Source organism: Giraffa tippelskirchi, chromosome 1 (assembly GCF_054371585.1).
Source record: "Giraffa tippelskirchi isolate mGirTip1 chromosome 1, T2T-mGirTip1v1.2.pri, whole genome shotgun sequence".
Lineage (NCBI taxonomy): Eukaryota > Metazoa > Chordata > Mammalia > Artiodactyla > Giraffidae > Giraffa > Giraffa tippelskirchi.
Genome location: NC_137275.1, coordinates 53,459,073 through 53,476,587, shown reverse-complemented (window position 1 = coordinate 53,476,587; position 17,515 = coordinate 53,459,073). Strand labels below are relative to the sequence as shown.

Sequence of the window (17,515 nt, the reverse complement as noted above, 5' to 3'; positions counted from 1 at the left end):
TATTGGGCAATTTAAAAACATTAATTATAAATAATGTCATTTTATTTACTTATTTTTTACCTTTTAATTTCCTCTACCCATTTTTTTTTCCTCTCCCCATGTCTCTTTCCCTCTGGCAAGTGTTTGTTCTCCTTAACTCTCTTTGTTTTGTTATGTTTGGTCATTTTTCTTTTAGATTTCACATATAAGTGAAACCATACAGTATTTGTCCTTGTTTGACTTATTACCCTTAGCATAATTCTCTCTACATCCATCCATGTTGTCCCAAATGGTGAGATTTCCTTCTTTATGGAGGAGTAAAATTCCACTGTGCATATATATACACTGCATCTGCTTTATCCACTGATCTGTTGTTTGGGCACTTGGGTTGCGTTCCTATCTTGGCTATTATAACAATGCCAGAGTGAACACGGAGACAGTGCATCTATCTTTTCTGATTACTGTTTCTGTTTTCTTCAGATAAATACCCAGGAATGTAATTCCTGGATCACATGATAGTGTCATTTTAAATTATCTGAGGAACCTCCACACTGTTTTTGATAGCGGTGGCATCAATTTACATTACTACCAGCAGTGCACGATGGTTCCCTTTTCACCACATCTCTGCCAACACTTGTTATTTGTAGTCATTTTGATAACAGCCATTCTGACAGGTGTGAGGTGGTATCTCATTGTGGTTTTGATGTGCACTTCCTTGATGATTAGTGATGTTGAACATCTTTTTAAAAAATATATTTATTTATTTTTAATTGATTGGTTTATAACATTGGTTTGATTTCAGTCATACATCAACATGAATTAGCCAAAGGTGTACAAATATCCCCTGATATTGAGCATCTTTTCATATGTCATCTTTGGAAAAATGTATATCAGATCCTCTCCCATTTTTAAAACAGGCTGCTTGCTTTTTTGATGTTGACTTGAATGAGGTATTTATGTATTTTAGATGTTAACAACTTATCATGTACATTATTTGGAAATACCTTCTCCCATTCAGTAGAATTATTCATCCTAGTTCTGTGAAAAAGGCCATTGGTATTTTGATAAGGATTGCACTGAATCTGTAGATTGCCTTTAACAATATTAATTCTTTCAATCCATAGACAAAGTATATCTTTCCAACTCTGTGTGTCTTCTTCAGTTTGGTTCATCAGTATCTTACAGTTTTCCAAGTATACGTCTTTTGCCTCCTTAGGTAGGTTTATTCTGAGGTATTCTGTTGTCTATGATGTGGCTGTAAATGGGATTATTTTCTTAATTTTTCTGATAGCTCATTGTTAAGTGTATTCAGATGCAAAGATTTCTGTTTATTGATTTTTTTATATCCTACAACATACTCAAATTCATTGATGAATTCTTGTAGTTTTCTGGTGGCATCTTTAGGATTTTCTACGTAGTATTATATATCATCTGCAAATAGTGAGTTAGGACCTAACAGAGGCAGAAGATATTAAGAAGAGGTGGCAAGAATACACAGAAGAACTCTACAAAAATGGTCTTAATGACCAGGATAACCATGATGGTGTGGTCACTCACCTAGAGCCAGATATCCTGGAATGTGAAGTCAAGTGGCCATAGGAAGCATTGCTACAAATAAAGCTAGTAGAGGTTAGGTAATTCCAGCTGAGCTCTTTAAAATCCTTAAGATGATGTTAAATTGCTGTACTCGCTATGTCAGCAAATTTGGAAAACTCAGCAGTGGCCACAGGACCGGAAAAGGTCAGTTTTCATTCCAATCCCAGAGAAGGGAAGTGCCAAATAATGTTCAAACTATTGGACAATTATGCTCATTTTGCAGGCAAGTAAGAGTCGGACACGACTGAGCGACTGAACTGAACTGAACTGAAGGTTATGCTCAAAATCCTTCAAGCCAGGTTTCAGTAGTACATGAACAGAGAACTTCCAGATGTAGAAGCTAGGTTTAGAAAAGTCAGGGGGATCAGAGATCAAATTGCCAACATTCACAGGATCATAGAAAAAGAAAGGGAATTCCAGAAAAACATCTATTTCTCCTTCACTGACTACATTAAAGCCTTTGACTGTGCGGATCACAATAAACTGTGGAATATTCTTAAAGAGATGGAAATACCAGACCACCTTTCCTAACTCCTGAGAAACCTGTATGCAGGTCAAGAAGCAACCCTTACAAATGGACATGGAAAAAGGGTTGGTTTAAAACTGGGAAAGGACTATGATAAGGCTGTATATTGTTACTCTAGTTTATTTAACTCGTATGCGGAGTACATCATGTGAAATGCTGGACAGGATGAAGCAGAAGCTGGATCAAGATTACCGGGAGAAATATCAACAACCTCAGATACATAGATGATTCCACTCTAATGGCAGACAGTGAAGAGGAACTAAAGAGCCTCTTGATGAGGGTGAAAGAGGAGAGTGAAAAAGCTGGCTTAAAACTTAGCATTCAAAAAACTAAGACCATGGTACCTGGTCCCATCACTTCATTGCAAACAGAAGGGGAAAAAGTAGAAGCAGTAACAGATTTTATTTCCCTGGGCTCCAAAATCACTGCAGATAGTGACTGCAGCCATGAAATTAAGACGCTTGCTCCTTGGAAGAAAAGCTATGACAAACATAGACAGTGTATTAAAAAGCAAAGATATTACTTTGCTACAAAGGTTTGTATAGTCAAAGCTATGGTTTTTCCAGTAGTCAGGCCCAGATGTGAGAGTTGGACCATAAAGAAGGCTGAGTGCCAAAGAACTGATGCTAATGCTTTCTAACTGTATTCCCAGAGTAGACTCTTGAGAGTCCCCTGGTCACCAAGGAGATCAAACCAGTCAATCCTAAAGGAAATCGACCCTGAATATTCCACTGGAGGGACTGAAGCTGCAGCTCCAGAACTTTGGCCATGTGATGCAAAGACCTGACTCACTGGAAAAGACCCTGCTGCTGTGGAAAATTGAAGACCAAAGGAGAAGAGAGTGGCAGAGGATGAGATGGTTAGATAGCATCACCGACTCAATGGGCACGAGTCTGAACAAACTCCAGGAGATAGTGAAAGACAGGTAAGCCTGGCATGCTGCAATCCATGGGGTTGCAAAGAGTTGGACACGACTTAATGACTAAACAACAACAATAATCACTGACACAATTTCATTACTGGTAACTGATTTGTACATATTTTCTGTTTCTTCCTGGTTCAGTCGTGGGAAACAATACATTTCTAGGGATTTGTCCACTTCTTCTAGGTTGTCTGCTTTGTTGGCATATAACTGATCATAGATAATGTGATTTTAAACATTGAAAGCATTTATTTATTTTTGAAGTGATCTCATAAATAACCAATAAAACTAAAGTTATTTAATAAACACCTAAATATCCATGGCCGCCTACTTTCTTATCCAGAGATAGCTGTCATATTTTAATAAAATATTTCATTTAGGATTTATAATTTTCTAACTGCCAGAGAAAAGTGAGAATATTACTATTCATGATCAAGTATCAAAACACTTATTACTAAATAATTAAGGGAAATAATCCAGTACAACAGATATGCTAAAAATACTTCTTTGTTTACATGAATAAAGAGATCCATTACTAGGACACCAGTGAATGTAAAATTTTCAGTGTAAGAATCCTCCTACTGCTGATCTAGTTTTTATAAGTTATGCAAGTGAAAAATGGAGTCTTGCATTTTTGTTTAAATGTTTTTCTATATATATTAATGTCAATCACAAGGACAGATACACTCCTCTATGTACTGACAAGTAGAACTGTTTCATTCCCTCTAAATTCTTATAAATTCAAGTTTAATTAATCAAATGGTCAGAATATATTCAAGACCTTCAAAACGGCCTGTTCTGAGCAAATAACTTAAGATATCATTATGTCAGTGTCTCCAATTTGTTATATATATGTAATTTATTTATTTGGCTGCCTCAGGTATTAGTTGCAGCATACAGGATCTTCATTGCATCATGGGGGCTTAATTGCTCTGTGTCAAATGGGATCCCAGTACCTTGCCCAGGAACTGAACCCGTGTCCCTTGTACTGTGAGGTGGATTCTTAACCACTGGACCACCATGCAAGTCTCTTATTTGTTTTATTTTAGTATCTAACACAGGATTACTATAACAATTATTATAGTGAGTTTACTTTAAGAAAACTTTTGGAGCCCGTTTCCTGAATCAGTTGAATTAGACAATGATGAATTTCAAATGTTCTCTAGAATATTAATAATAAAAATTGACTTTTTAATCAGTGTTTGAAGCAAAGAAACATGTAAATGTAACACAAGAAAGCAATTTAATAAATTTTATCGATTTTCCAACCTTACCATCAAGTTGAATAGAAGATAATAATTCCAAGTTCTTCAGGAGGAACATTAAAAACTTTTGAGTAAAGAGCAGTGTTATTTTCCATTTCAAAATCATACAATACTGAATTGTTTAAAACACACATCTTGCTACCAGATAAGCTACATATCTAAAGAAAAGCGGCAGTAAATAAATAAACTGTTTGAGTGAAATATGGCATAGACTGGACCATGATGTCTTCAGTTTCATGATTTATTTAAAAATTTTAAGACTCCGCAGATCTTCAAATGTTTATTCTAATGACATTATTTTAGCACACACAAGAAAGATTAAAACCTGTTATGTGGGTAAATAAGAAAAAGCTTTCTTCATAAAAAATTTCTCTTCAGTTTACTCTCCAAAAGAGACAGTAACATTCGTATTAAAGAAACATATATCAAAGTTTGATATATGTGGGTTTTTTTTTTTTAAACTACAAATGGATTTTTTTATTTTTTTTATTTTTAAATTTATTTATTTTAGATGGGGGCTAATTACTTTACAATATTGTAGTGGTTTTTGCCATACATGATATATGTGGTTTTAATCAGGTGTGCCACATTGACTATCCTCCAAAACATAAGAGTCCACAGAATTGTATGTTCTCTTACCGTCCAAGAAAACATTGCCACAGAGGACGATTCTGTGTTGCTAAATCGGAATCTTTAGAACCAAACAATTTAGCTAAAAGTCGAACAACAGCTAATCGTTCTTCTCCATCATTGCTCTAAGGGAAAAAAGAAAATAAATAAATCCTGAGATTTATTCATCAGATTATAAAAAACAACATAAAATAGTCTGAAGAAGCTGCAATTTCACTATTTTTGCTTATAATGATGAAAACTTTAAAATATCTCATTCTCTCATTTACTATGCAGAAGCTGATTTAATTCCACATTAGATCATCAGGTCCTTTGCTCTTATTTCATTCCCTCTCAACTGTTAATTTATGCCTGTTTCTCTGCTTGCTTGCAATCTGCACAGATGCTGTAAAATATGAAGATAATGATTTAATTCTAACATTCCCTAAGAGTCCTAGAAAAAATTCTGTGAATGGAAGACCTACAAATAATTTCTGGCCTACAATTTCATCTCCAACATAAACCCATATCAACTAAGGTTTTGATATGTGAAGGGTTTTTTTTTTTTGGTATATGAAGTTTTAATCAATGATCCCCTCCTGACTAGAGCACAAAATACTGAAGAATGTCATGATTCAGGAAAACTCATTTTTAACAGAAGAGAATGGATCTTACGAGGATCTAAAAAGTCAGGTGAACTGAACACTACAAAAAAGCAAAACTTCGTTTTTGATAGGGGCCTATTTTCTTATCCTGAATCAATATACATTATAAAAATGTCCTTAATTTCACTAGTGATGTCACATTAATATATACCGAATTATTCTAAAACCACATGGTGCATGAAATTTTTTAAAAGTCACACACTCACTAGGAAAATAAAGACAATAACCAAAAGCAATTGCTAATTTCTGAAGTGTTCAAATACAGTGTGTCTAAAGTAATACCAGAAAGTCAATACATAGATATTCATGGGAAAACATAGCAAGTTAGAAAAGAAAGACTAGAGGAGGTATCATCTTTTTTTAAAGAATGCTTTAATTTTCAGATATAGGGGTTTTGTGGTTAAAAAACAGGCACACTTATCAAACAGGTAAAAATGAAAATTCAAGGTTTAAAACTTAAAACTACAAAAATGATTTTGATAAAGTCTTTCTCAAGCAATGTGACTATAATGCAGATCAGTGCTGCCTTCTTTAAGTTCAACTGACTAGCTACATGATTTATTCTCTTTTTAAAGAAAAACCAATCTATCCCTTAAATTTCAAACACTAGAAAAAGTGGAGATTTTATTTTACTTGAAAGTGGCCACTTCAGTAGCTTGGTGACTATTTCACATGTGACATTTCACATCCATGTAATATAACTACTGAAATAAAACTAAATGAAAACTTACCACTCACCCCCTGCCTTTTTTGATTTTTAAATATGTTCTTTGAGTGAAACTGGAATATGATGATAATGAAGGTAATTTTTTTTCTGGTGCAAAAACTATTTGGTGTCTCTGATATATAGCTATATTGGTAATCTATCTCAAAGTAAAAATGATCTCATTGAACTATTACCTAGTATATTGTTTGAATACAAATATACATATAAAGTATTAATTAAAAGAATGGGTAAAAATCAGAAATTCTGTATTAATAATTTACCAGTGGCTTTCTAAAAGAAATTCAAAAGGCCACCTAGATTTTATTTTTCTTCAACCTTAGTTGGAAGTTAACCAACTGTTACTGTTTCTAATTAGAAAGTAATCAATTCAGAACAATTCTCTGTAAAAATTTTCTCCAACCAAAATAAAGCAATTATGATTGTGTTTTAATGTTTTAAATTGAGGAATAAATGTAAATGCCTGTCTATCTCTGCCTAACATGAAAAAATTATACTGTAAAATGTGGCAAATTTTCTGACAACTATAGCCAATGCTGCTAAATAACTCAACTATCAGGGAAGGAAGGGAAGGGGAAGGGAAGTCGCTCAGTCGTGTCCGACTCTTTGCGACCCCGTGGACTGTAGCCTACCAGGCTCCTCTGTCCATGGGATTCTCCAGGCAAGAATACTGGAGTGGTTTGCCATTTCCTTCTCTAGGGGATCTTCCCGACCCAGGGATCGAACCCAGTTCTTCCGCATTGGAGGCAGACGCTTTAACCTCTGAGCCACCAGGGAAGTCCCAACTATCAGAGTACCCCATAAAACACAAGAGAGACTAACAGCACTCTGAGGACCTATGCAATAGATAGTGTATATAGTTGCAGACAGTGGCCCAGTATAAAAAGTAAAATCAAACAAACTGTTATTCTGAAGCATTTTCTCAAACACTTTTATTTTCTCTAGAGGACTTTTAACTACAAAGAAGCTGTAGCTATGATTCAGAAATACACCTACAGAAAATCACCACAGCCATAAATAACTTCCTAGGCTATCTGCTTAGCATATACCGGTGACTCAAAAAAGGGGCACTCTAATTAAATACAGATGGGCTTCCTAGATGGTGAAGTGGTAGAAAAAAAATCCGCCTGCTAATGAAGGAGATGCAAGAGACACAGGTTCGATGTATGGGGTCAGAAAGATCTCTTCAGAGTAGGAAATGGCAACCCGCTCCAGTATTCTTGACTGGAAAATACCATAGACAGAGGAGCCTGGTGGGCTGCAGCCCACGGGGTTAGAAAGAGTTGGACATGATTAAGCACACACACACAATTATATGTAGATAGTATCTGAACTACTCTGAATCTGTTTCTTCACTTGGGATGAGAAAAGTAACACTGGTACAGGCTAGGGTTTCAAGTCAGAAGCAAATAAGAACATAGGTGATAGCACTTGCTGTAAAACAATAAAACATTCCATTATTACTATTATTTAGATACAGTACTAGTTCAACATAAAGTTTTAAAAAGGCACAAATTTATCTAAGAATACAGAAAAACAAAAACCAATGGCCTTGGGTTATACATATTGTATTAAAAGAGACTATGTAGAAATAACATTAACTAAGGCGCTAAATTAAAAAAAAGGGGAAATTAAGAAATCTATAAAAAAAATTCTTGTTCGCCTACTGCTAAAGTATACCTATGAAAATATCAAACTGTATCAATGAAGAAGAGAGGGTACAAGATGAAGAGTAACTGAGGACAACTGTGGTAGAGAAAAGCTCATAACCCATTTAAGGTGCTACTAGTCAAGTTCTTGGGGCAACTCCGGGAGTTGGTGATGGACAGGGAGGCCTGACATGCTGTGATTCATGGGGTCGCAAAGAGTCAGACACGACTGAGTGACTGAACTGAACTGAACTGAACTCAAGTTCTAGCCAAATCATCTGATTTTTTTTTTTTTTAAAGAAAATGTATAATCTGGAGTTTTCAACAAAGTCTGCTTTTAAAATTTATTCATTCACTCAATGTTATCAAGTTTTTAAAAAGAGAAAATTCTTTGCATGACATTTTGAAACAAAATGTATCAAATAAAACATTTTCAGGAGGCCAGATTCAGCTCTTAACTTCTGATGTAAGTAAATGAACTTATAGAGGAATGGGGTATAGAAAACCAATGTAGCTTAACTTCATTCTGTTTACATTAAGCCTACACGTGGAAATTCTGAAGTCTAGTTCCTAATCCATTCCCACCATCTATTAAAGCAGCCTTGTTTAAGGATTAAAGAGGCTTGACTTTCATATTCAAACTCCGTATCTAGACTGGGAGAAAATATTTTAATGCCTTATACATAGAAATAATTTGGTATGGAACCACTCTTAGACTGTTGTTGAAATAAACCCATTATCAAAAAACAAAACAAAACTTTGTTCTCTGTGTAACATTTTCCGTACAACAGTTGCTGAGAAACCCAGTAAAATGTCTTTCATACGTGAACAGCAAATTCTTATCATAAAACAAAATGGACAAATCTTATACCTGTTTTAAGAGTTTGAAATCAGCGTTCTAATCTCAAACACATTTTAACTGTGTAAATGGACAAAATAATTCATCTTAAAGTTTTCATAATAATTTATCTTATGTTTTTCATAACTTAAAAAATCAAAATTGCTGGTCCTAAATATACCATAGTCTGATTTAAGGATTAATTATATAAAATACTGGATATTAATAAAAATCTTTCAAAAATTCCAGAATATCAAGCAAAATGTAGATGTTATTTTCTAAAGTTTAACAAGGAGAATGAACTGAGTGTTAACATTTTTGTATTTTTTGAGGAGTTATGAATTTGTTTAGTTGGCTATTTAAAAAACAACAGTAAAAAAAAAACTCCCAGATATACTCAAGTCATAATGTAAAATTTTTGTCCTTGATCTATACTATGCAAGGGCCAAATAGTTAAAATCAAGATCCTTTGAGCACTGAGTCTGATTTGATGTTCTAAAATATATACATATAATAATATATATCATTTAATAACATTTTATACATTTTGGGGATAACTCCATTTTTCATATCTGTTATTTGTATCACTGTGTTTATCAGGCGTTTAACAATTAAGTAAATTATCATTTTAATTGCAATGAAAAACTCTCATCACTGAGATGAGAGTCTCTGTTTTACTCGAATGATTAAAAAATAAAATGTACACCTTAACTAAATGTAAGATAAATTGAACTCACATTTTATTCTTTTACAGTTAAAGGAAAACAATATAACATATTATGTTTCTCTCAAAAGTTAAAGAGCTTAGAAATTATAGTCAGTCCTACCTTCAGTTTGAATTCAAGCTGCGGCATGACAGATAATAATAAATGGGGATCTATAGCAAAAAGTTCCTGAATCAGATCAAATACATGTTCTGACAAATCACTTACTGATGATCTTCCCAGCACCAGTACTTGATTGAAAAACTAAAGGAGATAGAAACAAAAATAAAATATCCATTTCATTTAAGAACTTGGATTGGCTTTTTATAAATGTGTTAAAAGAAAACTATATAATTAGGCATTCCATATACAAGTGAGGAAGATGAAAAAGAATAGATGTTTCAATTACTAATATATATAATAAGATAGTCACCAAAACAGAACAGATCTCAAATTATCATCAAATTATAACTGTTATATGAAAAAATTTAAAAGTAACTGAGTTGTTACCTTTCTTTCAAATTAGGATGTCAATTCTAGGAATCAACTGTTATTAAAAAAAAACAATTTAAATAGTTTATTTAATCCATTATAGAGTATTTTATAGAGAAATTTCTTTATACCAGACAAAAAATTTTAAACGCGTAAATCTTTTGATTTTTAAGTTTGACTAATTTCTTTACTGGGGCTTCCCAAGTGGCACAGTGGTAAAGAATTCACCCGCCAGTGCAGGAGACTCAAGAGACATGTTTGATCCCTAGGTTGGGAAGAACCCCTGAGATAGGAAATGCCACTCCAATACTCTTGCCTGGAAAATTCCACAGATAGACGAGCCTGGCAGGCTATAGCCCATGAGGTCGCAGAGTTGGACACAACTAAACAACTGAGCGTGTGTGCACACACACTCACTTTCTCTACTAATTTAGCAATAAAGAATAACTGAAGGTGGAGGATGAGTTGCTTTTTTTCCCAAAAATACCCAGAAAGAGACTTCCCTAGCGGTACAGTGATAAGAATCTGCCTTCCAAGGGTCATGGGTTCAATCCCTGGTCCAGCAAGATTCCACATGCTGTGGAGCAACTAAGCCCATATGGCACAATTACTGATCCTGTGAGCCTTGACTGCTGATCCTGTGCACCCTAGAGCCTGTGCTCCACAACAAGAGAAACCACTGCAACAAGAAGCCCACATACTACAACCATGAGTTGAGCACATTTGACGCAACTAGAGAAAGCTTGAACATTGCAACAAAGACCCAGCGCAGCCAAAAAAACCCCCAGAAAGTCAAAAACATTTTAACTCAGAGGACAAAGAGAAGGAAAAGGTGATGACACAAAGGCTGATAATTTAATAAAAGCATTCTAGAAGAAGAAACAAAGAGAGTATAATATCAAAGCACAAATTAAAAGATATCTCCACTCCTTGCTAACAAAATTAAATTAGAAAAAAACTTTTAAAATGTAAAAATGCTACAGAGGCAACTGTATGCAATTGATTTGAGCATGTTTTTGGTAGTATCATCAAATGATAAATTTCTTTTGAAAGACAACATATATTAAGAGTTAGAAAATATTAATATTTATTGTGAAGAACTTAAAAAGTGTAAAACAGTTTTAACAAAATTTAAAACTACACGTACACACATGAATAATTCTGGAAAGATATATGAAAATCTATTGGTGATGGTTATTTTTGAGAAGTGAGAAAAAGATATTTGAGACTGAAGAAAGACAAATTTCACTGTACATACTTTTACGATACTTGCGAAAACTTTTTTAAACCATGTTTAAGTACTTAGTAAATTAAATAATACTAATAATTCATAACATTTAAATTAATATACTTAGACTTTTATATGTAGAAAACAATTCAGCAGTAAATAAATACTACATTCACAAAGACTGTACTAAAGAAAACACTGAAAAAAACCTAAATGCAAGGCAAAAGGGAAATGATTAGGTAAATTATAAATGAATTCAAAGGAACACTGACAATCATTCTTGTCATAAATAAAAAGATGATGTCAAAAAAAATGATGTCAAGATGTGGAAACATAAATGAACAATTCAAAGTTTTATATAAAGTATGAAAAAACAGGTAAGAGTCTGAGCAATGTTCAATAATGAACATGTTACATTAAGGCAGCACAATTATAATTTTTTTTCAGAATTACTTTATTGGCTTTTTAGTAAAAACAAAACAAAACACACATGAAAGTCAAAAAACAACTTACTACTCTATTAACAACTATTTAAGAGGGAAAGCCAAAAAGGTTCAGAAGAATGGTCTAGAGACATGAAGAAGGAACTATATAGACAGAGAGCCACAGATACAGATGAAGGGAGAAAGTGAAAAAGATCAGCACAGCCAGGAGATAAAAAGATAAAATACAAAGGCAACAGAAGAAAGGGTGGGAACTGCAGACCTAACATCCTCTATCTTGTGCCACTTAAAAACAATGTCTATAAGCTTATAAAGTTATGTTGCATTTGGTTACATTTGGACATACCTGTTCTCTTATATATTTCTTCTAAATAGATGAAACTGTTTACAGTTTCATAAATAAACCTTTATGTGAAGGATTCTAATAAATTCATACCTTTATGGATTAAGAACTACAGAATTACAGAAAAAAGATAGGCAAAAATACCTACATTGGCAATGCATGCTTCAATAGTCTGGACTGTCCTTTTCAATAGGACTTTTGCGAGGTCAAAGGACTGTTTATTTAAGTTCTGAAACACAAAAAATACACAAAGTTACAAATGAATTAATGAATTTATGAGACAACATCACTAGAACACCAAAGTCTTCAAAGTTCAGAAAATATGAAGCAAAAAATATAACTGAACCACATTCAAGGTTTTACCCAATATCCATAGTCAAGCGGTCATAAACGCAGAAGTTGCAAAAGAGCACAACCATGAATCAAAAACTAAAATACAAAATAATAAAAAAACACAGTAGGTAATTAGCCAAAAGCTCAACCCTATATTAAGTTTAGTTTTACTAAATCTAAGACTTTAAGGTTTTGTTTACTGGGAGTTGGTGATGGACAGGGAGGCCAGGTGTGCTGTAGTCCGTGGGGTTGCAGAGTCAGACACAACTGAGCGACTGAACTGAACCAATCTGAACTGGCAATCACATCCATTTAACCCTAACAAACACACACACACACCCATTATCCGCAGTATCTCACTGTCTAATCAATATCTGTTCTGAGGAAGAGTGGACCTGGGAAGTGCTTCAAGCAAAATTCTCAATCAGTTATATTTCTGAAATGCTAACTACTGCCTTCATTCCTCAAGATTCCTAATGCATGGTAATAAATTAAAGGGTCTGAGGAAGCCTGTAAAAGATATATTTAATTTTTTTAAAGTAATTGAAAATGGAATCCTTGTGTTGAAAAGTACCTATTAATATCTCTACACTTTGCAGTTTTAGACCAAACAGATTCATTCACCATCACCTTGCACTTATGTTCAAAAAAAGGCAAGGATATCCTATACCTTAGGTTCAGTTCAGTTCAGTCGCTCAGTCGTGTCCGACTCTTTGCGACCCCATGAATTGCAGCACGCCAGGCCTCCCTGTCCATCACCAACTCCTGGAGTTTACCCAAACCCATGTCCATTGAGTCAGTGATGCCATCCAACCATCTCATCCTCTGTCGTCCCCTTCTCCTCCTGCCCCCAATCTTTCCCAGCATTAGGGTCTTTTCCAATGAGTCAACTCTTCGCATGAGGTGGCCAAAGTATTGGGGTTTCAGCTTCAACATCAGTCCTTCCAACGAACACCCACGATTGATCTCCTTTGGGATGGACTGGTTGGATCTCCTTGCAGTCCAAGGGACTCTCAAGAGTCTTCTCCAACACCACAGGCATCAATTCTTCGGCGCTCAGCTTTCTTCACCATCCAACTCTCACATCCATACATGACCACTGGAAAAACCATAGCCTTGACTAGACGGACTTTTGTTGGCAAAGTAATGTCTCTGCTTTTAAATATGCTATCTAGGTTGGCCATAACCTTCCTTCCAAGGAGTAAGCGTCCTTTTATTTCATGGCTGCAATCACCATCAGCAGTGATTTTGGAGCCCCTAAAAATAAAGTCTGACACTGTTTCCACTGTTTCCCCACCTATTTCCCATGAAGTGATGGGACCAGATGCCATGATCTTAGTTTTCTGAACATTGAGCTTTATACATTATTTAATACCTTATTTTTATTATTTTTTATTTAATACCTTATATTATATATATATATATATTTAATACCTTATATTTATTATTTAATACCTTAGGTTAGTAGTCAGCAAAATTTTTATGCAAAGAGCCAGATGGTAGATACATATTTTAGGCTTTATTGGCCAGCCATATCATCACTGCTGCAACTACACACCTCTGGTTGTTGCAGCAGGAAAGCAACCATAGACACAATTAAAACAAATAAGCATGAAAGTGAAAGTGAAGTCGCTCAGTCGTGTCCGACTCTTGCGACCCCATTGGACTTTCGCCCACCAGGCTCCTCCGTCCATGGGATTCTCCAGGCAAGAATACTGGAGTGGGTTGCCATTTCCTTCTCCAGGGGATCTTCCTGACCAAGGGATCAAACCCAGGTCTCCCGCGTTGCAGGAAGACGCTTTAATCTCTGAGCAACCAGGGAAGCCCTACAAATAAGCATGGTTGTGTTCAAACAAAATTTTATTTACATAAATAGGCAGTGGGCCAGATTTGGTCTACAAGCCATAGCTTCCTGATACTTGCTCCAGGTTTTTATTAAATTTCCAAGAGAATAAGATTAGCTCAAAATTAAGACAATCTTGGAGGAAACAAACAGGTGAGGAAGATTAAGAGATACAAACTTTCACCTGCAAAATCAATGAGTCACAGATATGAAATGTACAGTGTGGGGAATACAATCAATAACTATGTAAATCTTTATATGCTGATACATTGTAACTAGATTTAGGTGATCATTTTAAACTGTATAGAAATACTGTGTAACCGCAACTAAGGAAGAGTTATGTAGATCAATTACACTTCAAAAACTAACTCATAAAAAGAGATCAGATTTATAGTTAAGGCAGGGGGTGGGGAGGCAGATTTAGATGAAGGCAGTCAAAAGGTACTTCTAACTATGAGAGAACTACTAGTGATACAAACATGATAAATCTATTTAAAAACTACTATACGTTATATATGAATGAAATTCATTAAGAGAGTAAATCCTAAGATTTATTTGCAAGAAAAAAAATTTTTTTTCTACTTCTTTAATTTTGAAGCTATGAGATAATGGATGTTCACTAAACGTTTCATGTTTAAATGAAATAAATGGTTTCATAATGTACATAAACTTATACAGTGCTGTATACCATTTATATCTTGATAAAACTAAGAAAATCTTTCTATTTCCTAAAAAGGCATAGTTCTACTCATTAAAAATACACTCTAATTAGAATACAAACACTAAATACACTATTCCTCATAAAGTTTTTCCTTTCTTATTTTGCCTAACATATAGAACCTCTTTGGCATACTCTCAAAATTTTGACCTATTACAGATTCATTTGAATTTTTAAAAAATGTAAATAATATATCAGTCAGGAAAAGAATTTATAATTGGTTGCATCTTATTGTGAATAGTATAATTAGATACATATTTATCAGACATCTGATGACAAGTCACTGAACAATTAGAGGAAAAGAGCAGGAAAGTAAGTACCAACAGTAGGAAAGGCCTGAGTCCACATCAGCGGTGGACCCAGAGCAGGGGAAGCCAAGTCCTTCACTTTCTTAGGGGGAGCTAGCAGAAAGAAACAGTAAAAGGAAATGGAGAGGAATATACTGCTCTTAAACATCCTTTTCCCCTTAACATTAACCATATAATTTCTGCTTTTGCACAAATCATTTTCTGAAAGTGCCTAAGAAAAATGTAGGACATGGGTTCTAAGGAGAAATATCAATTCCTACACTCTGTATCTGTTAGAAAGTAGTAAATACATTTTCTTTTCTAAAACAAAGAACTAAACCAAGACAGTACTTCAATTCCTTGCAATTCCTATATTAGATATGAGTGGTCAATCTGGAACATTTTTAATTTTCCAGAGAAGAGGCAGCACTTAACCAAATGAAAATATATCTTTTAAAGACAACAAGGGCTGTAAGACTTATGTGTGTTACTCTAATTTACTTGGAACTGGAGAATGATAGTGGGAATAATTACATGGGATTGCAAATGGTGAAAAACAAGTTTTCATATTGTATAATACTACCATTAAATATTAACCTTTAATATCTTCATACCATACAGACCTTATGTGCAGGAATGAGGTTAATAAGAATGGAGTCCAATAATTCTTGAGTAACTCCATCACCTTCCATGATGATAGAACTCATCAAGTCTAGCATGTGCATTTGTACCTTCTTATTGTGGCTATTGCTTTAAAAAAAGAGAGAGAGAGAAAAAAAATTAGGCTTACCAAAGAAAATTAAACTTCCCAATTTAAAGCAACTATCTCAAATGTAAAGGATTTTTCACTTGAGCAAACCATGCCAATAATGGCAAAGAAATTTTGGCTGTTCCGTATTTACTTTGCTCCTCTGGTGATTATTACTAAAACAGCTAAGAAATCACTGAAAACTATTTCACACACATGAAGATTAAATTAAGCCCTATACAACTAGAATTCAAAAAATGGGTTAAATTCAACTAAACAAAAATGTCAACTTCAAAGAATTCTTTGCTTACATGCCCCTGGATTTTAAAAAATGATAAAAATTTTAAGGAAACAAAAAATATACAAGATAAAGAATGTAAATAGCTTTTCATCCTTTTCGATTTTAGTAACTCCCCCCAAATGACAGAACTATAAACACAAAAAAAGCCTATGTAAACACTTGCATATCTTTGCCACTAAAAGTTTTAGTTCAACAATACTGAAAATCCAAAGTCTCATGTAAAATGCTGCCAGAACTCATGACTTAAGATTCTGAAAAAGCCATCCTGCTGTCTCTCAAAGAATTTCAAACAAACAAATGAAAAATCAACAAGGTATAAAGCCAGAATCAGTTTCAGTCCTGCTTCCTTAGCTAGTGCAGAGTCAAGGGCAGGTCTTCTCAATAAATATGTCTAGTGCTGATATAAACTTACCCAAAAAGACTGGCTACAAAATTGTTGTAAGTCAAGAGAACATCTAGGCTTCTCCCTCTCTGACTGCATCTTAAGACTTGACCTGTTCGTTTTCACATTTATCAGAATATATATGCCAAGACAAATCAAGAGAATGATATAACTTAGTTGTACTACTACAGACAAAGGGAAGTTTAAATTAAGACTAACCTAAATTTTACTATCATTTATGTATCTCTTATCTGTAATTTTTAAAAAATCAGCTTGAAATAATGTATAATACACCCGTTGGGCACCTAGTGGTAAAATCAAAGATCAAAATTTTTAAAGTTGGTGAAAAACTGTCCTATTGTTAGATTCACAGTTTTCTACAACTTTTAGAAAAATACTCTTTCTCAAATATCTTGCTTACTAAAGGCCAAGACTGTGCAAAAATCAATTATATAGTGGGGGTGTGTGTGTGTGTGGTGGGGGGAGGTAGGCAGTGAAGAATAGAGATACTCAGCTTGATATAAAAAAATGAAGAGAGTATTTAGATCTTAGATCTGTATCATTTGTGAATAGGAAAGGAGTGAAGGAAAGAGAAATGAAACAGACTTAAAAATTATTTCCATTAGTTTCAGCCAAGATTCAATAATAGGATTTACTCTTCTACCTGAAACAATTAAAAAAAAAAATGAACAAAATATATGAAAACATATCAGACCCTATACACATGCTGCTGAAAGAAGGGAAGCTTACTTTTTCTACCTATAAAAGTTTCCAGGCTTCAGTACAGGAAGAGAAGATGATAGTAGAACCTAAAGGTTTTTCTGAGTCTGGAGAGACTACAGTTTGCAGGGCAGAATACCAAGGGGAGAGAACTACTCAGAGAGCAAGCTCACAGAGACTACCCCTGAGTTTTCAGGTGC

The 17,515-nt window shown here is 34.3% G+C and overlaps 1 protein-coding gene across 17 annotated transcripts in view; it reads right to left on the bottom strand.

The window, feature by feature from the left end:
* PDS5A (PDS5 cohesin associated factor A) overlaps positions 1-17,515 on the bottom strand; it is a 135,339-nt gene that overhangs the window by 63,587 nt on the left and 54,237 nt on the right. For all 17 annotated transcript variants that reach the window (XM_081592180.1, XM_081592246.1, XM_081592191.1 and 14 more), the window contains 4 exons: positions 15,788-15,914; positions 12,132-12,212; positions 9,601-9,741; positions 4,928-5,043 (listed from right to left, as the gene is read on the bottom strand). In XM_081592180.1, the coding sequence (XP_081448306.1) occupies positions 4,928-5,043; positions 9,601-9,741; positions 12,132-12,212; positions 15,788-15,914 (465 nt within the window). The remainder of the gene's footprint in view (positions 1-4,927; positions 5,044-9,600; positions 9,742-12,131; positions 12,213-15,787; positions 15,915-17,515) is intronic.